Here is a 15550-nt window from a genome sequence, read left to right on the forward strand (position 1 = left end):
CAACGTGGCTGGCAATTTTTACACAGCATGGTTGCACACACTTTAAAAATCAGACAATATCTTTATAATTTATCAGTGAAGTCAAATAAGGGATAATTATTGGCCAGAACACTGGGGAGAACAGCGCCTTTAAATGGTGCTAAGTGCTCTTTTAAATCCACTTGAGAGGAAAGATGAATCCAAAAGAATTTACTACACAGCCTTGACAAATAGTCACCTAACCCATTTGTTTCACTGATTTAGAAACAATTGAAAATCAAAAATAAAACATACCTGTACCAACGTGTGTTTTAAAATGATCCTGAAGACGTGTAATGAGGGTGGATAAAATTTCTATACCAAACAAAGCAACCTGTAAAAACAAAATGTAGTATTATTAAAACTGCTAAACACAATTATAAGCTACAGAAAGGATATCCACATTTAGTGACTTTAATAAGGAACGTCATAAGTTGTTTCAACATAGCAGTACCAAAACAGGCACAGAAGCAGGAAGGAAGAGATTAGGATGGGGGTAACCAAAGGCTTGGTGAAAGACGAATGCATCCCTAAAAATATCTAACTGTGAATCCAAAAAAGTTTATTTGTCACAAGTAAGGCTTACATTAACACTGCAATGAAGTTACTGTGAAATTTCCCTAGTCGCCACACTCCGGCGCCTGTTTGGGTCAATGCGCCTAACCAGCACTGGGAGGAAACCAGAGCACCCGGAGAAAACCCAGGCAGACACGGGGAGAACGTGCAGACTCTGCACAGACAATGTGACCCAAGCCGGGAATCAAACCCAGGTCCCTGATGTGAGGCAGCAGTGCTAACCACTGTGCCACCGTTCTGCCCATATTAAATCATATCACATCAAATGGAGGGGGATAACAAGACAAAGCGATGTACTGGCCAGAAAGAGGTGTTGCATGGTTATCAGGTTGTTTTCCTATTTTAAAAGAATCAAAAAACCTATCAAACTGGAATTTTAGCCCCAACACATTGTTATTGGACTGTGAGTTTGTGTCCACAATTTACACATTAAAAATTCTAATAATTCATCTATTGGCTTGAGGAAGAACAGGAAAAAATGTCACGGCCAAGGGAGGTCAAATAACCCAAGTTTAGTATCAACACCATCTGGCATACTAGTCCAAACATTAGATTTTCCGACAAGCTTTAACACATTTGAACGAGTAAAAGACAAATTAATTTTTTTTTAAAACAGCCTTTGCCCTGCTTAATAGTATAATATTCTGGGTTTAACAGAACAGCAGCCTACTTCTTGAACTGCACAGATAAAAATTTTCACCACATATGGAGGCAGACACAGAGAGAAGCAGAGTTTGCGGAGGGAGTGGAATTTAAGCATTAAATGGAGACAGAAACAGCAAATTGCCCTGACAGGTAAAAATGTTCTGCATTGGAGAAAATAATTGTTTTAACTGATCCATAGCATTTTATTATGAATAGAGGTATGATCATTGCTAATCTACACATTAGAGAAAAATACACTATTGTTTAATATATTGATGCACTGCACCCAACAATTGCTAACCTCAGTAATATATTGCAATTCCCAAGTATAAGCAGTTGGTGGCAGTGCAAAGTATTATGGGTAATTACAATAACTATTTTATCCTCAAGAATGTGCATTTACTGAGATTTAAACATTATTAAACTTTTATAATGTGATTACCAAACATCGTTACAAATCTAAAAACAAGGCAAGGAAAGATACAAAATGGTCACCCTCAGTTAGAAGTGGTACTGTTTCCCCTACCTTCTCTACACACTGAGTGTTCATTAACTGTCCTTATCTTGGGGTTGCGTGGCTGTTCAATGAACGTATGGTGAGAACAGCACTGCTAACACCATTACAACACTTGCGCATCACCTAGGCTTCTGTCTAGGCCATGGTGCAATTTTTGGAACTCTTTTAAGATACAATGAACAGCTGAATGGTAGCAGTATTTTTCATCTTCTTGATTTAAAGCATGTTTGAAGATTTAAGATTATCAGGTCTGCATTGATTGTCTTAATGTGGAGATTGTCTTACCCAGGCCCCATACATCATCCCATTGCTAATCTACCTCGCCTGAAAGAGCAGCGCTCCGAAAGCTCATACCAAATAAACCGGTTGGACGTTAACCTGGTTTTGTGAGACTTCTGTGCCCACTTAATTTGCACATCTTTGGATTGCAGGAAGCAAGCAGAGCACCCAGAGGAAACTTGCATGCATATGGGGAACATGTGGCACCCCTGGCTATGAGGCAGAGGTGCTTGGCCAACATGCCACCCTTAGCATTTCATATTTTATTATATTGCGACCTGCTCTGACCACAATGTTACCATTTTTCATGATGTTAGTATCTGCAGCACTTTTGCAAATATATTTTGGGTCAATGAATGCAACAAAGAGTTCCTAATGTTCTAAACATTTTTCTTGGATCTGTCTGCCAACGAAGGCCACGTCGGAGTAGCTGATGCAGAACAGTGTGTGTCAGGCTTTTCCCTTCAAAGAAGAGTAATAGTTTTCACAACGTGACTTATCACCTTTCTTGCTGGTAATTACAATCATCACATTCCTGAATTCCCAAAACGTGTAGGATGAGCAAATTCCAACTCCCAGATGGTCAACATTCCACATGAGGTCAAAACAAATTTCAAAGACACTCTGAAGCTCTCCTTGCTGTACATCAACACCGACATTAATGACAGAGGATCTTGCTACCAATCATTCAAAACGGTGAGGATGTGTCCATCAAGCTGCATCACGTTTTAAGTCGCAACCTGTTAATGAGCAAGCAGCACAGGAGGAAAGAAAGCAAATCCTGCGCTCTAAATCCCATCGCCTCATGGGATGTCCTGCCACTGAGCTTTCGGAGCGCTGCTCCGGATCAGATGAGTGGCCCAAGGAGCAGCGCTCCAAAAGCTCATGACTCCAAATAAACCTGTTGGACTTTAACCTGGTGTTCTTACTGTGCCCACCCCAGTCCAACGCCAGCATCTCCACCTCATAATTCTAAGTAGAAGTAATCTTAAATTGAAGGACAATCAATGACGACTAATATTTGCAGCATTTTCAAATTGAATCGCATGCAAGGAAAAACTCCGATTTTGTGATATATGTATATATTTCAAAATAAATTCCTTTGAATACAAACCCCAGTTTGATTCAGATGGAGTTTAATCTCTCCTGTACAGCCATTTCTTCTTCCAAAATTGGAACTAATATCACACTGCTTGATGTCCTACCCCATACTATTCAACTTTTCTGCTCATCATAGAATCACTACAGTGCAGGAGGCCACCATTTGGCCCATTGAGTCTGCACCGACATCAATCCCACCCAGCCCCATGAATTGACCCTGTTAGTTCCCCAGACACCAAGTGACAATTTAGCATGGCCAATCAATCTAAACTTTGGCACATGGTACCATAGGTATTCCTGGAGTACTGGCCTTAAGGTCATCTTTTCTAGATTTCATGTTAGCTTAAATCATTGTTTATGCAGGACTCCTTCAGTCCTACCAACATTTGTTTGACCCAAGGCCTAAGAGCAGTCTCCCAGCCCTCAGTGCAGATGCACACTCTATGGTGTTTAACCTGGTATCGCACACAATTCTGGACTCAAGTCGTACATAAACTTATCCATCTCCTATAATGACACATCATTGATGTGAAGACTGCAGCTTTCCCTACGTGCTCCCCCACCCCACTACTGAGGAGCAGGCTTTCAAAGATCTAGGATCAATTAACAGATTCTAAAAGACAGATGGATTAATACAGTGGACTGAGGGCCACATGCAGCCCATCTGGGTTTGGTGTGCGGCCCATGACACATTTTGTCCACACACAAGGTCGCCACATTCTGCTGGTTTCCATCAGTGTAGCTTTTTTCTGCCAGTATAACTGAAGTGATATGTGCATAAATCAAGGACACAGTGCAATCATGATTGTGAGGGGCATGTGCTCCCTCTGCATCCAATCAAGCATCAATATTTCCTTTTGTATTTACCATTTGAAGTTGATGAGTTTTATTAATACAGTAAGCATTTTCTGTAGCTTATGAAATATTAGATGTGCATTAAATGTATTCAATCTTGTTTAAGGGTCACATTTGGTGAACATGCCCGATTTCAATCTGGTGGCCCACCGAGATGAAGGAGGGCCACTCACTAGCCTGGGTTGCCCATCACTGGATTAATATCCGTTAAAAACAGGATTTAAGGTTGTAGAAATATTAATGACATTGCTTACTTTTTCAGAAGAGATCAGGAAAGAATAGTTTTCAATTAGGTAAATGGCAGCGCGGTGGCGCAGGGGTTAGCACTGCTGCCTCACAGTGCCAGGGATCCAGGTTCAATTCAACCTTGGGTGACTGCCTGTGTGGAGTTTGCACATTCTCATGTCTGCGTGGATTTCCTCTGGGTGCCCCGGTTTCCTCCCATAGTCCCAAGATTTGCAGGTTAGGTAGGTTGGCCACACTAAATTGTCCCTCAGTGACCAAAGATGTGTAGGTTAGGGAGATTAGTGGGAAATATGTGGGGGTTACAGGGATAGAGCGAGGGGGATGGGTTATGGTGGGATGCTCTGTTGAAGAGTCGGTGCAGATTCAATGGGCCAAACAGCCTCTTTTTGCACTATAGGTACTCTATGATTAACTGTTAACTGATGGGTAGTGTAAGACTACGGAAAGGACACACAAAACAAAAGAATCATAAATGAACATGCACATGAAGCCAGATATCAGTTAATTTTCTTATTCAGAAACAAAGGTATATTGGGAAGTGAAGACCATAAGACATAGGAGCAGAATTAGGGCACTCAGCCCATCAAGTCTGCTCCGCCATTCAATCATGGCTGATATTTTTCTCAAGTGAAGATTGGGTAGCCCCAAGCATGGATTGTAAATGCACTCCTAGCCACACCGCACCTTCTCCCACCATTAACTGGAACTCATTCCCAACGCTATTGCTTGTATTTTAACTCACACCAAGTCCTATTCATCCATTATGTCTGCTTGATGACTGACACTGGCTCCTCGTCATGTAACATCTTCATTTTAAATTCTTGCCCATGTTAGCAAATCCTTCCACAGCATCTCCCCTCATTTCTGCAACCTCCCCAGCCATAAAACCGTCGGCGATTCCACAAATTTTGGGCTTTCACACATCTTAACTGCACTATTATTGGCAATTGTCCCTTCAGTTAGTTAGGCCACAAGATATAGGAGCAGAATTAGGTCTTTCGGCCTGTCGAGTTTGCTCCACCATTCAATCATGGCTCATGGGTTTCCCAACCCCATGCTGCAACCTTTGATCCCCTTACCAATCAAGAACCTATCTCTGTCTTAAATGCACTCAATGACCTGACCTCCAGAGTCTTCCGTAGCAATGAATTCCATAGATTCACCACTCTCTGGCTGAAGAACTTCCTCCTCATCTCACTTCTAAAGAGTCGCCCTTTACTCGGAGGCTGTGCCCTCCGGTCCTAGTCTCTCCTACTAATGGAAACAGGCTCCTGGAATTCCCTCCCCAAGCCACCTTTCTTCCCTTAATACTCTCCCTAGAATCTGCCTCTGACCAAGCTTTTGGTCAACTGTCCTAAAATTTCCTTGTGGTTTGGCGTCAAATTCTGTCTGATGTGAGTCCTCTGAATCTGTTTGGGAACTTCAGTTGCTTTTAGAAGGCACTTCTAATGTAAACAGTAGTAGACTAAAAAAAGAGGAAGGGCCGATTGAAGCAAGAAGCTTCAGTTTTGAGTTCCAGGAGAAAATGAGCTTTTGCTACAACACAGAGTTGCTGATAAAGAGGAACGTGGACAGTGTTTGAACATTTGTGAGGGTGAGACAAGAATGCTGAATGAACTAGTGATTGGCTTGTTTTCAACAAAACTCAAGGAGCTAAAAGGAATAGAAACATTCCTATTCCCAAAACAATGCGCTAAATGAAAATGTACTAAATGTAAATCATTTTTCCATAAGAGAAAACATGCATGGTGGTGGAGTAGGTGGGGGGCTTTTAACTTACTAGACCTTTTGATATTAAAAACCTATTGGTTACCTTGAACCTAACTGAGCCAAAAGTCCTTTTACTAACTTCCTTCCCTGAACTTTCCATTTACCACCTCCCATCAACTCCGCTTCACTGCTTCCCTCTCTTGCCGCTCCCTGCCCCTCTCGCATTCACTCCTGCACACTCACTACCCATCTCACTCCATCACTGAGTGAGGCGATGAGCAGGAAGCAACATGGGCTTGGAATAGGGAAGCAGCAAGCAGTAAAGTCAGAGAGGGAAGTGCTACATGGGTGGGAGAGAGAAGTCGCAAGATGACGGACGTGTTGCTAGCGAGGCAGCAAGAGTGAGCATGTGGTGAGCAGAAAGGAGTGAGCGGATCAGGAAAGGTGGCGAGTGGAAGGGGAGGGAGGGAGAGGCAGCGAATGAAGGCAAGTGTGTTTTGAGCATACATAGTGACCACACTAAAATGAAAATGAAGGCAGTTCTATTTGGGAAACTTCACCAATTTACAAACCATGATGAAACAGAAATGAGCTATTAGAATACACAGGGATGCCTGTAGTGCCTTTCCCATACGTAGTAAAACATCCCAAGAGGGTGTACATGGCTCAGTGTCAAGCAAGGGGTAGCTGGGGAAGGGAATTTGTTGCACAGGCCAAAACAGATCTTCCAATTTTACTTAGTAGGAAATGTATGCTCACCCAGAGTAACCTGACAATTTAGAGAAGAGGGGGCGAGTTGGGTGGAAACTGACACTTTTTCCAGATGATATTGCCAATGGACAATATGTAGATGAGAAATAGAAGGGGGGCTAAGGGTAGATCCTTGGGAACACTGGAGATAAGAGGTGTGGAAACAGGAACAGAAGTCATCGCAGGCGATTTCCTACCCTAGATTTGGTGGAAAGGTATGGAAACCAGGCAAATGCAGTCCCCACCTAGCTGGTGATGCTGAAGACGTGTTGAAGGAAGATGGCGAATCATGACAAAGGCTACAGATAGGTTGAAAAAGGAATATTTACTATTGTCATACGATGTCACTTCTGCCTTTAAGAGGAGCTATATTGGCAATAGCAGTGGCGAAAACCTGAATTGAGGAATTCAAACATACAGAAGTGCACAGATTGGGAGGGTGACAAGAGGCCTTTAGAGGGGAAAGGGAGGTTGGTTGATTTATTGGGAAGGGAGATGACAGCAGCTTTGAAGGAGAAGGCAACACTACCCAAGCAAAGAGAAGCAGCATCATGTAACAGGATCAAAAAAACAGAACAGGGTACAACTAAATGGTGACAAGCTTGAAACAGTTGAGGGTCTTTGCATACTGATTAAAATGGCATGAGTAGTTACAGAAAATAATCAAAGACTAATGACAATCTGGCCCTTTATATCAAGCAGACACGACTCCAAAAAGTTATAAGTCACACTAGTTATACAAGCCCTAGGCAGATGGCAGTGGAAGTATTGCAAGCAGTCATGCACACCATAAACTAGGGAAGATATATTGGCCTTGAGAGAGAGTACAACATAAATTTACAATAATGTTACTTGGACTTAAATTACAAGGAGAGATTACACAACTCAGGTTGTATCTTTGAATTTTAATGAAATAATAATGAGTGATCCAATTGAAGTTTTCAGGATATCAAAGGGAACAGATCGGGTAGAAAGCAACAAACTATGTTTGCTGTTCAGGGAATTTAAGACTTGGGAACATAGCCTAAAACTCTGAGCCAGACATTTCAACAATGAAATCAGGAAACACTTTCAAATGCAAAGGGGTGAGAGAAGCTTGGAACTCTTCTGGAAATAACAAGCGAAGCCACATTAATTGTTAATTTTAAATTAAAGATGGATAGATTGTTAAGCAAAGATATTAAGAGAAATATGCTGGATAAATGGAGATAGCTTAAGAGGCTAAATGTCCTAGCTCAGTCCCTTTGTTCTTAAGATACAGAGCTATGGGGAGCAAGTGTAGCTTTGAGATCATCTCATTGTTGGTCAAAAACTATGATTTCATTCTGAGTGGTAAAGCTTTCTATCCTTCATCCTTGGGTCCTCTACTAACATTCATCTCATCCTTTGCTCACTGACCCAATAATGAGTATTATGTTCTGGGCCTGCACTCCAATCTCCACCAGCCTTCTTTTTCTTTAGAGATAGCTCACTAATATTTCACATTCTAGACAAGGGAAGCAGCCAGCTAACTCCTAGGACCAGTAGATTCCTAACCAAATGCTGCATCTGGACCATCTTCCAGACCCCAGAGCCGCTGAGTCTGTTGACTAAGGTAGTTTCAAGCATTAACACCTGCCTGAAGTCTAGTAATTTTTTTCTTTACTTTGGCAATCAACTAAAATTAAGGGAGGTGAAGTTTATTCCAGTCTTAAAAAGAGGTGTACAAGCTCAGAGCAGCTGCAGCTCGTTTAGGTAGCTAGCTTAAACTGGTTTTCAGAAGCTTGAATCTGCTTTTGTTCAAACAAAATAGGGCTTTTTCAGTGCTACTTGGTCTGTCCCAAGTGTTGCTTTGAGTGCACACACAGTCAGAGAGTTTGGTGAATTAGGTGCTCCTTTCTTTTTCAGCCTGCAAATAGTTGGCTCTTACTTTGGGACAGGAGAAGATGATTGGTGAGTAAGTGCTAAGTTATTCTAATTGTAATAAATAGTTTTTAGAGTTATGGTATAGCAGACCAGCTTGGCCAAGTGAAATGCAGTTTGTGGAAAGTCATGGACACACTATGTCCTAGACGAACGCATCTGCAGGAAAAGTCATTGCTGGGGAAGTTCGAGCTCCAGGTTTTGGAACTGAAGCGACAGCTGGAATCACTGTGTACATCTTCAAGGCAGAGAAATACATGGATAGCAAATTTAGTGAGGTGGTCACATCACAGGTAAGAATTGTGTAGGCAGAGAGGGAATGGGTGACCACCAGGTTGGGTCATCAAGGCTGAGACGGACAAGATTTTTTTAAAAATCGGTAAGGGAATCAAGGGTTATGGGGCTAAGGCAAGAAAGTGGAGTTAAGGGTTATCTTTTCAGATCAGTCATGATTGGGTGGCACAGTGGCTAGCACTGCTGCCTCTCATCGCCAGGCTGGGTTCGATTCCAGCCTTGGATGCCTGGTGTGGAGTCTGCATATTCTCCCAGTGTCTGCTGAGTTTTGTCCGACTGTTCCGGTTTCCTCCCACAGTCAGGTATGCAGGTTAGGTGGATTGGTCATGCCAAATTGGCCCTTAGTGTCCAAAGGTGTGTGGAATAGTAGGGTTAATATGTGGAGTTACTGGGAGACAGCAGGGGAATGGTGCTGGGGTAAGATACTTTGTTGGAGGGTAGGTGAAGACTCGATGGGCCAAATAGCCTCCTACACTGTCAAGATTCTCAGAAATAATGGTAGAGTCGACTCTTTGGCCGAATGGCCTGCATCTGCTCCTACATCTTATGGTCCTATGCAGTGCTGCTGCGCTAATAATAAGGGATAAGGATCAGCAAATTAGTAGGGAAGGATTTCAGGTGGGAAGAACAAAATGTGGAATCTGTTTGGGTGGAGCTAAGAAACAGCAGACATTGGCAGGCGTTGCTTTTAGGCTAAACAGCAGTGATAGTGTGGGGGCATGGTATTAATCAAAAGATTAATGGAGTATGTAGTGTGAAATACAGTAATCAAAGGTGACACAATCTGCATATAGACTGGGTAAATCTAATGTTCTGCAGGAGAAGCTTCTGAGGTACATTAGGGATAGTTTTTTTTTTAAAGAGCAGTATGCAGAGGAACCAACTAGAGAATAGGCTATTTTACTTCTAGTATCATGCAATGCGAAAGGGCTAATAACCTTGTTGTAAAAGAATCTTTAGAGATAAGTGGCCAAAATGAGACAGAATTTTATATTGCTTGAAGGTGCTTTAGTTCAATCTGAAGCCAAGGTCACGAACGTGAAGGAAATTATGAAGCTCTGAGGCACAAAATGGTTGAGGTGGATTAGCAAACTATATTAAAAGGTATGATGGTACCAAGAAGCTGATAAAGGAGTAATAGAATACGAATATAAACTGGCAAAATAAGTACATAAATAGGAAACTATAGCTAAGACTATGTGGGTCCATTACAGACAGAGTCAGGAGAATTTATAGTGGGGAATAGAAATGGCAGGGAAGCTAAATGGTTGCCAGAGGAAGATTCAAGAAATTTCCCAGCATTGAAATGCAAGGAATTAGGGAGAAATGAGGAATTGAAGGAAATTATTAGTAAGGTTTTATTGGAGAAATTAATGGGACTGAACATTGTTAAGTCCACAGGATCTGCTATTCTACATCCCAGAGTGTTGAAAGAGGCAGCTTTGGAGATAGTGGATGCATCAATGAGTATCTTCCAAAATTCTATAGTTCTGGAACTGTTCTTGCAGAAATATCATCCCAATTTTTAAGAAGGGAGGTGGAGAGAAAATAGGGAATACACACCTGTTATCCTTACATCAAGTAGTAAGGAAAATACTAGAATCTGTTAAAGAATGTGATAAGTAGACACTTGGATAATGACAATCTGATGGGCATAGTCAACGTAGATTTAAGAATGGGAAATAATGTTTGACAAATCTGTTGGGGTTTTTCGCTTTAGGATGTTACTAACTGAATTGATAAAGGGATGTCAGATTTTCAGAAGGCTTTCGATATAGTCCCTCACAGGAGGTTTGTTAGCAAAATTCAAGCACATGGGATGAAAGGTAACATACTAGCATGGATTAAGGATCTGTTAACAGACAGAAAACAGATGATGAATGAAATGGGTTATTTTCACATCAGCAGCTGCAACTTGTGGGGCACAGCAAGGATCAATGCTTATGCCTCAATTGTTCACAATATACATCAATGATTTGGACAGGGAAACCAAATGTAATATTTCTAACTTCATGGATGATACAAAGCAGGGTGGGAATGTGTGCTGCGAGGAAGATGTAAAGAGGCTTCAAGGGGATTTGGACAGACTTAATGAGCAGACAAAAACATGGCATGTGGAATATAGTGTGGAAAAATGTGAGGTTATCCACTTGGGTAGGAGAAAGAGTATTTTTTTAAAATGGTGAGAGAAAAGATCTGGTGTTCTAGTCAATAAGTCATTGAAGGCCAACACGCTAGCGCAGCATGCAATTAGGAAGGCAAATTGTATGTTAGCATTTGTCGCAAGAGGAGTGAAGTCTTCCTTCAATAAATAGAACATTGGTTCGACCACACCTGTAGTAGTGTGCAGTTCTGGCCTCTTTAACTTAGGTAGGATATTATTACCATAGAGGAAGTGCAGCAAAGGTTCATCAGACTTGTTCCCAGGATAGCAGATCTATCCTATGAGAGGGTGGGAAAACTGGCCTGTATTCTCTAGAGTTTCGAAGAATGAGAAGTGATCTCATTGAAACCTACAAAATACTTAAAGGGGTAGACATGGTAAATGCAGGCAAGATGTTTGCCCTGGTTGAGAGTCCAGAACTAGGGGCCACTTTAGGACCGAGGTGAGGAGAATTTTTTTTTTAAAACTCAGAGGATTGTGAATCTTTGGAATTCTCTACTCCAGAAGGCTGTGGAAATTTAGTCACCGAGTATGTTTAAAGCAGAGACTGAGATTTCTAAATACCAAACACGAAGAAATATGGAGATGGTGTGGGGAAAAAAAAGCATTGAAGCAAGGCTATGATCGCACTGAAATGGCAGAGCATACTAGATGGGTTGAGTGTCCTATTCCTGCTCCTCTTTCTACCTCCAGCAACACTCTACAGAAGGGTGGTATGGAACTGACATTTGATAACTTCCGAGTTTCCTTCTCTCCTTTCCCTGTAGTGACATACTTAGCTCAGTAAGCCAATTAGTAATTCAACCTATGAAGCACAGTGTACAACCACACTGACATAATTATAGTGCACTACACAAGCCATGAAATTAAAATCAATTTTAGAGAAAAATCCTTTACTCAAGTACAGCAATATCATAATTAGGAATAGACCATTCGACCCATCCACCATTCAATAAAATTGTGCCTGATCTTTATACGCATGCTTGCTATATAAAAAATAAAATTATAACATAAGGGACATCTGGTTTGTTGATGGCTTTTGGGAAGCTCTGCCTGATGTTCAGTAAAGTGATAACACTATGGCTCGCCCCAACAAAACTTATCTTTAATACAGGGTTTTAGATTAACACTACATAAACCAATTGCAACCAGCACCACTAAAGTTGGCATAGCCCTTCATCCATAAATCTAGGCTGGATGTGAATCAATGTTAACAGAAGTTAATTAGTTATCTGATGCTTCAAGGTGATAGATCGTTCACAGAAAAGTAGCATAGAAGTTACCCATGTCACCTTCATTAGCTACAACGAGTTACTACCTTGGTAGCGAATAGTATATGGTCATTGACAGGTGAAAAAATATTTCTTTATAGTGACATTTGCCAGTTTGCTTCAAATGATTACTGGAACTAGAGTTATTTATCCATTTTGTGTTTCATTGTTGCCAAGTCAGTGCATACAAACATCTGTATGATGGTAGTCCATGGGGAGTCTATGGTGTGTTTGTGTAGTGACGTATCCGTAATGGACTGGTAACTCAGAAGCCCCAATGCCCTGCAGACATGGGTTCCAATCCCAGCATGGCAGCTGGTGGAATTAATAAATCTAAAATTAAAAGCTAGTCTCAATAATGGTGACCATGAAACCATGGTCGACTATATGAAAACCAATCTGGTTCACTAAAGTCCTTTAGGGAAGGAAACGTGCCGTCCTTGCATGGTTTGGCCAACACGCAACTCTGGACCCTCAGCAATGTAGTTGATTCTTAAATGCCCTCTGAAAAGGCCTCACAAACCACACAATTCAGGGGCAATTAGGCGGACAACACATACCGGTCTTGCCAGCTACGCCAACATCCCATGAAGGATTTGCCAACATCTTTCAGGGGAAGGAAGTAAATAGTTCAAACCTCTCAGGTCTGAACCACCATTCAATTAGATCATACTTGATATCCTTTACCCATCAAAATATCGTTCAATCTTACAAACATAGCACATCTTCAGCAGGCTGTATTAAAAACAAACACCTTCCTGTATCTGGTCAGCTGCAAAGGCACAATCTACTTGTGATCAACCACTTCAAGATGCCATTCTGAATAAATCCATGAGACTGCTGAAATTGCCCTGTGCAGAGACAGGGTTGCTTCTATAGCAGCTTCCGAAGATCCACGCAGGCAGAAACTTGCTTCATTGATCTGACAGATACACTAAGCAACTTAGCCTGCCAGCGCCAAAACAGGCCTACTCCATATCGAATGGTCACACAGTTGGCAGCTGTCTCTTTTGGCAATGTTGAAGGCTTTCTGCCACATAACTTCTCTCTTCAATCAGTTGTCCGTAGCACCTTGATAGGACAATGTGCTTAAAAATAAAGTGCTTTAAGAGTTTTATTAATTTCCAAAATGAGATGCATGCAAAAATAGGATATTGCAATGAATGCTTGGAGATGCCAAACTTCATTCTTCCATTATCAATAACAGCAACAATGGTAACACCCCACACAGTGTATCTAAATTTTGATTAAAGAAATTTAGAGCCATTTTTATTTGTATCCAATTAAAAGTCAGACTTTGGGGAGGAAGAAATTACAAGACTGCCGACAGTTGTACCAGACACAATTGTAACATTATATAGACTACAGCAATAGAGTAGCAACTTCCCTTCTAAGCACTTGCAAGAACTTCTAGGCTGTTTTAACACTCAAGTCTGGGCTGTTTTGAATGAAATTGAATCGTGAGCGATTCAATTTTGCCAAATTTGAATCAAATTTCAGAGAACATTTTCAGATAGGCTGGAGTAGAAGAAACATCGGCATCACCAACATTCTCATAATCCTCACTATTTTCATCATTTAATGCTAGTTTACTTGGTTCAAAGTTTGACAGAGATTTAGGTGATCAAACAAACAATGTGATTAAAAATAGACTGAGAAACGATCAGTCCCAATTTCTAAAGTTACTCAAACCATCTACAGTTCTGGGTCAGCTGCTGTTTCAGTGGTCCAAATTCTTCTCTTTACTGACCATACCCTAGCAGTTTGCAAAACTGCCAAGTCACAATATACCAACAAGATTTGTGCTACCCAGCAAAGTTATTGAGCCATCATTGTTGGTTTCATTAGCAACCTTTTTCTCACCAAAACTTCCAAGTGACGTTTCAAACAAAACTCTCCAACGGCCATCAGTTGAACCTTAGTAATGGTATTCCGTTGAAGACAGACAAGTTCCAAATTAGATAAGACGAGAAACAATGAATGTCGTGAGGGCAGTTGCCATAATTTACATGCTTCTAAACTGAGCTCCAAATTTTACATCAAGAATAAACCTCCTAAATCGTAAATCCCAGAAGTTATCCAATGTTGGTGCCAAATTAAAAGGTAAAGTTATTTCTCTAGGGAAATGATGAATAATTTCCAATCATCTTGACTCTGAGCTATCAATAAACAGATGAACTTTCACAGATCCATCCATATCAGTGCAAAGGAAGTATGGGCTCCTGATCGGCTTCCCACCGATGCACCGACAGAACATAGAACAGTACAGCACAGAACAGACCCTTCGGCCCACGATGTTGTGCCAAGCTTTATCTGAAACCAAGATCAAGCTATCCCACTCCCTATCATCCTGGTATGCTCCATGTGCCTATCCAATAACCGCTTAAATGTTCCTAAAGTGTCTGACTCCACTATCACTGCAGGCAGTCCATTCCACACCCCAACCACTCTCTGCGTAAAGAACCTACCTCTGATATCCTTCCTATATCTCCCACCATGAACCCTATAGTTATGCCCCCTTGTAATAGCTCCATCCACCCGAGGAAATAGTCTTTGAACGTTCACTCTAACCCCTTCATCATTTTATAAAACTCTATTAAGTCTCCCCTCAGCCTCCTCCACTCCAGAGAGAACAGCCCTAGCTCCCTCAACCTTTCCTCATAAGACCTACCCTCCAAACCAGGCAGCATCCTGGTAAATCTCCTTCGCACTCTTTCCAGCGCTTCCACATCCTTCTTATCGTGAGGTGACCAGAACGGCACACAATATTCCAAATGTGGTCTCACCAAGGTCCTGTATAGTTGCAGCATAACCCCACGGCTCAAACTCCAACCCCCTGTTAATAAAAGCTAACACACTATAGGACTTCTCGGCCTTTTGGCTAAGATCAAGTGTAGTATGGGTTGCCTGCGCTTGGTCGAGGTCATTAGGTCACATTATAAGCTTCATTTTCATATGAAGCAATTTTTATAAAACTATAGGCCTTCTTCACAGCTCTATCCACTTGAGTGGCAACCTTCAGAGATCTGTGGATATGGACCCCAAGATCTCTGTTCCTCCACAGTCTTCAGAACCCTACCTTTGACCCTGTAATCCACATTTAAATTTGTCCTACCCCAAAATGAATTACCTCACATTTATCAGGGTTAAACTCCATCTGCCATTTTTCAGCCCAGCTTTGCATCCTATGTCTCTTTGCAGTCTACAACAGCCCTCCACTTC

General features: G+C 41.5%; 1 protein-coding gene and 1 non-coding gene across 9 annotated transcripts in view; one reads left to right on the top strand and one right to left on the bottom strand.

Annotated features, from left to right (window-relative positions):
- Positions 1-15550, bottom strand: part of clasp1a (cytoplasmic linker associated protein 1a) — a 250440-nt gene that overhangs the window by 189069 nt on the left and 45821 nt on the right. For all 8 annotated transcript variants that reach the window (XM_078227932.1, XM_078227926.1, XM_078227929.1 and 5 more), the window contains exon 2: positions 274-352. In XM_078227932.1, the coding sequence (XP_078084058.1) occupies positions 274-352 (79 nt within the window). The remainder of the gene's footprint in view (positions 1-273; positions 353-15550) is intronic.
- LOC144504170 (U4atac minor spliceosomal RNA) lies at positions 1792-1918 on the top strand. The gene has a single exon (XR_013499589.1). It is a non-coding gene; the product is annotated as a U4atac minor spliceosomal RNA (small nuclear RNA).

The sequence above is a fragment of the Mustelus asterias genome, chromosome 14 (assembly GCF_964213995.1).
Source record: "Mustelus asterias chromosome 14, sMusAst1.hap1.1, whole genome shotgun sequence".
Lineage (NCBI taxonomy): Eukaryota > Metazoa > Chordata > Chondrichthyes > Carcharhiniformes > Triakidae > Mustelus > Mustelus asterias.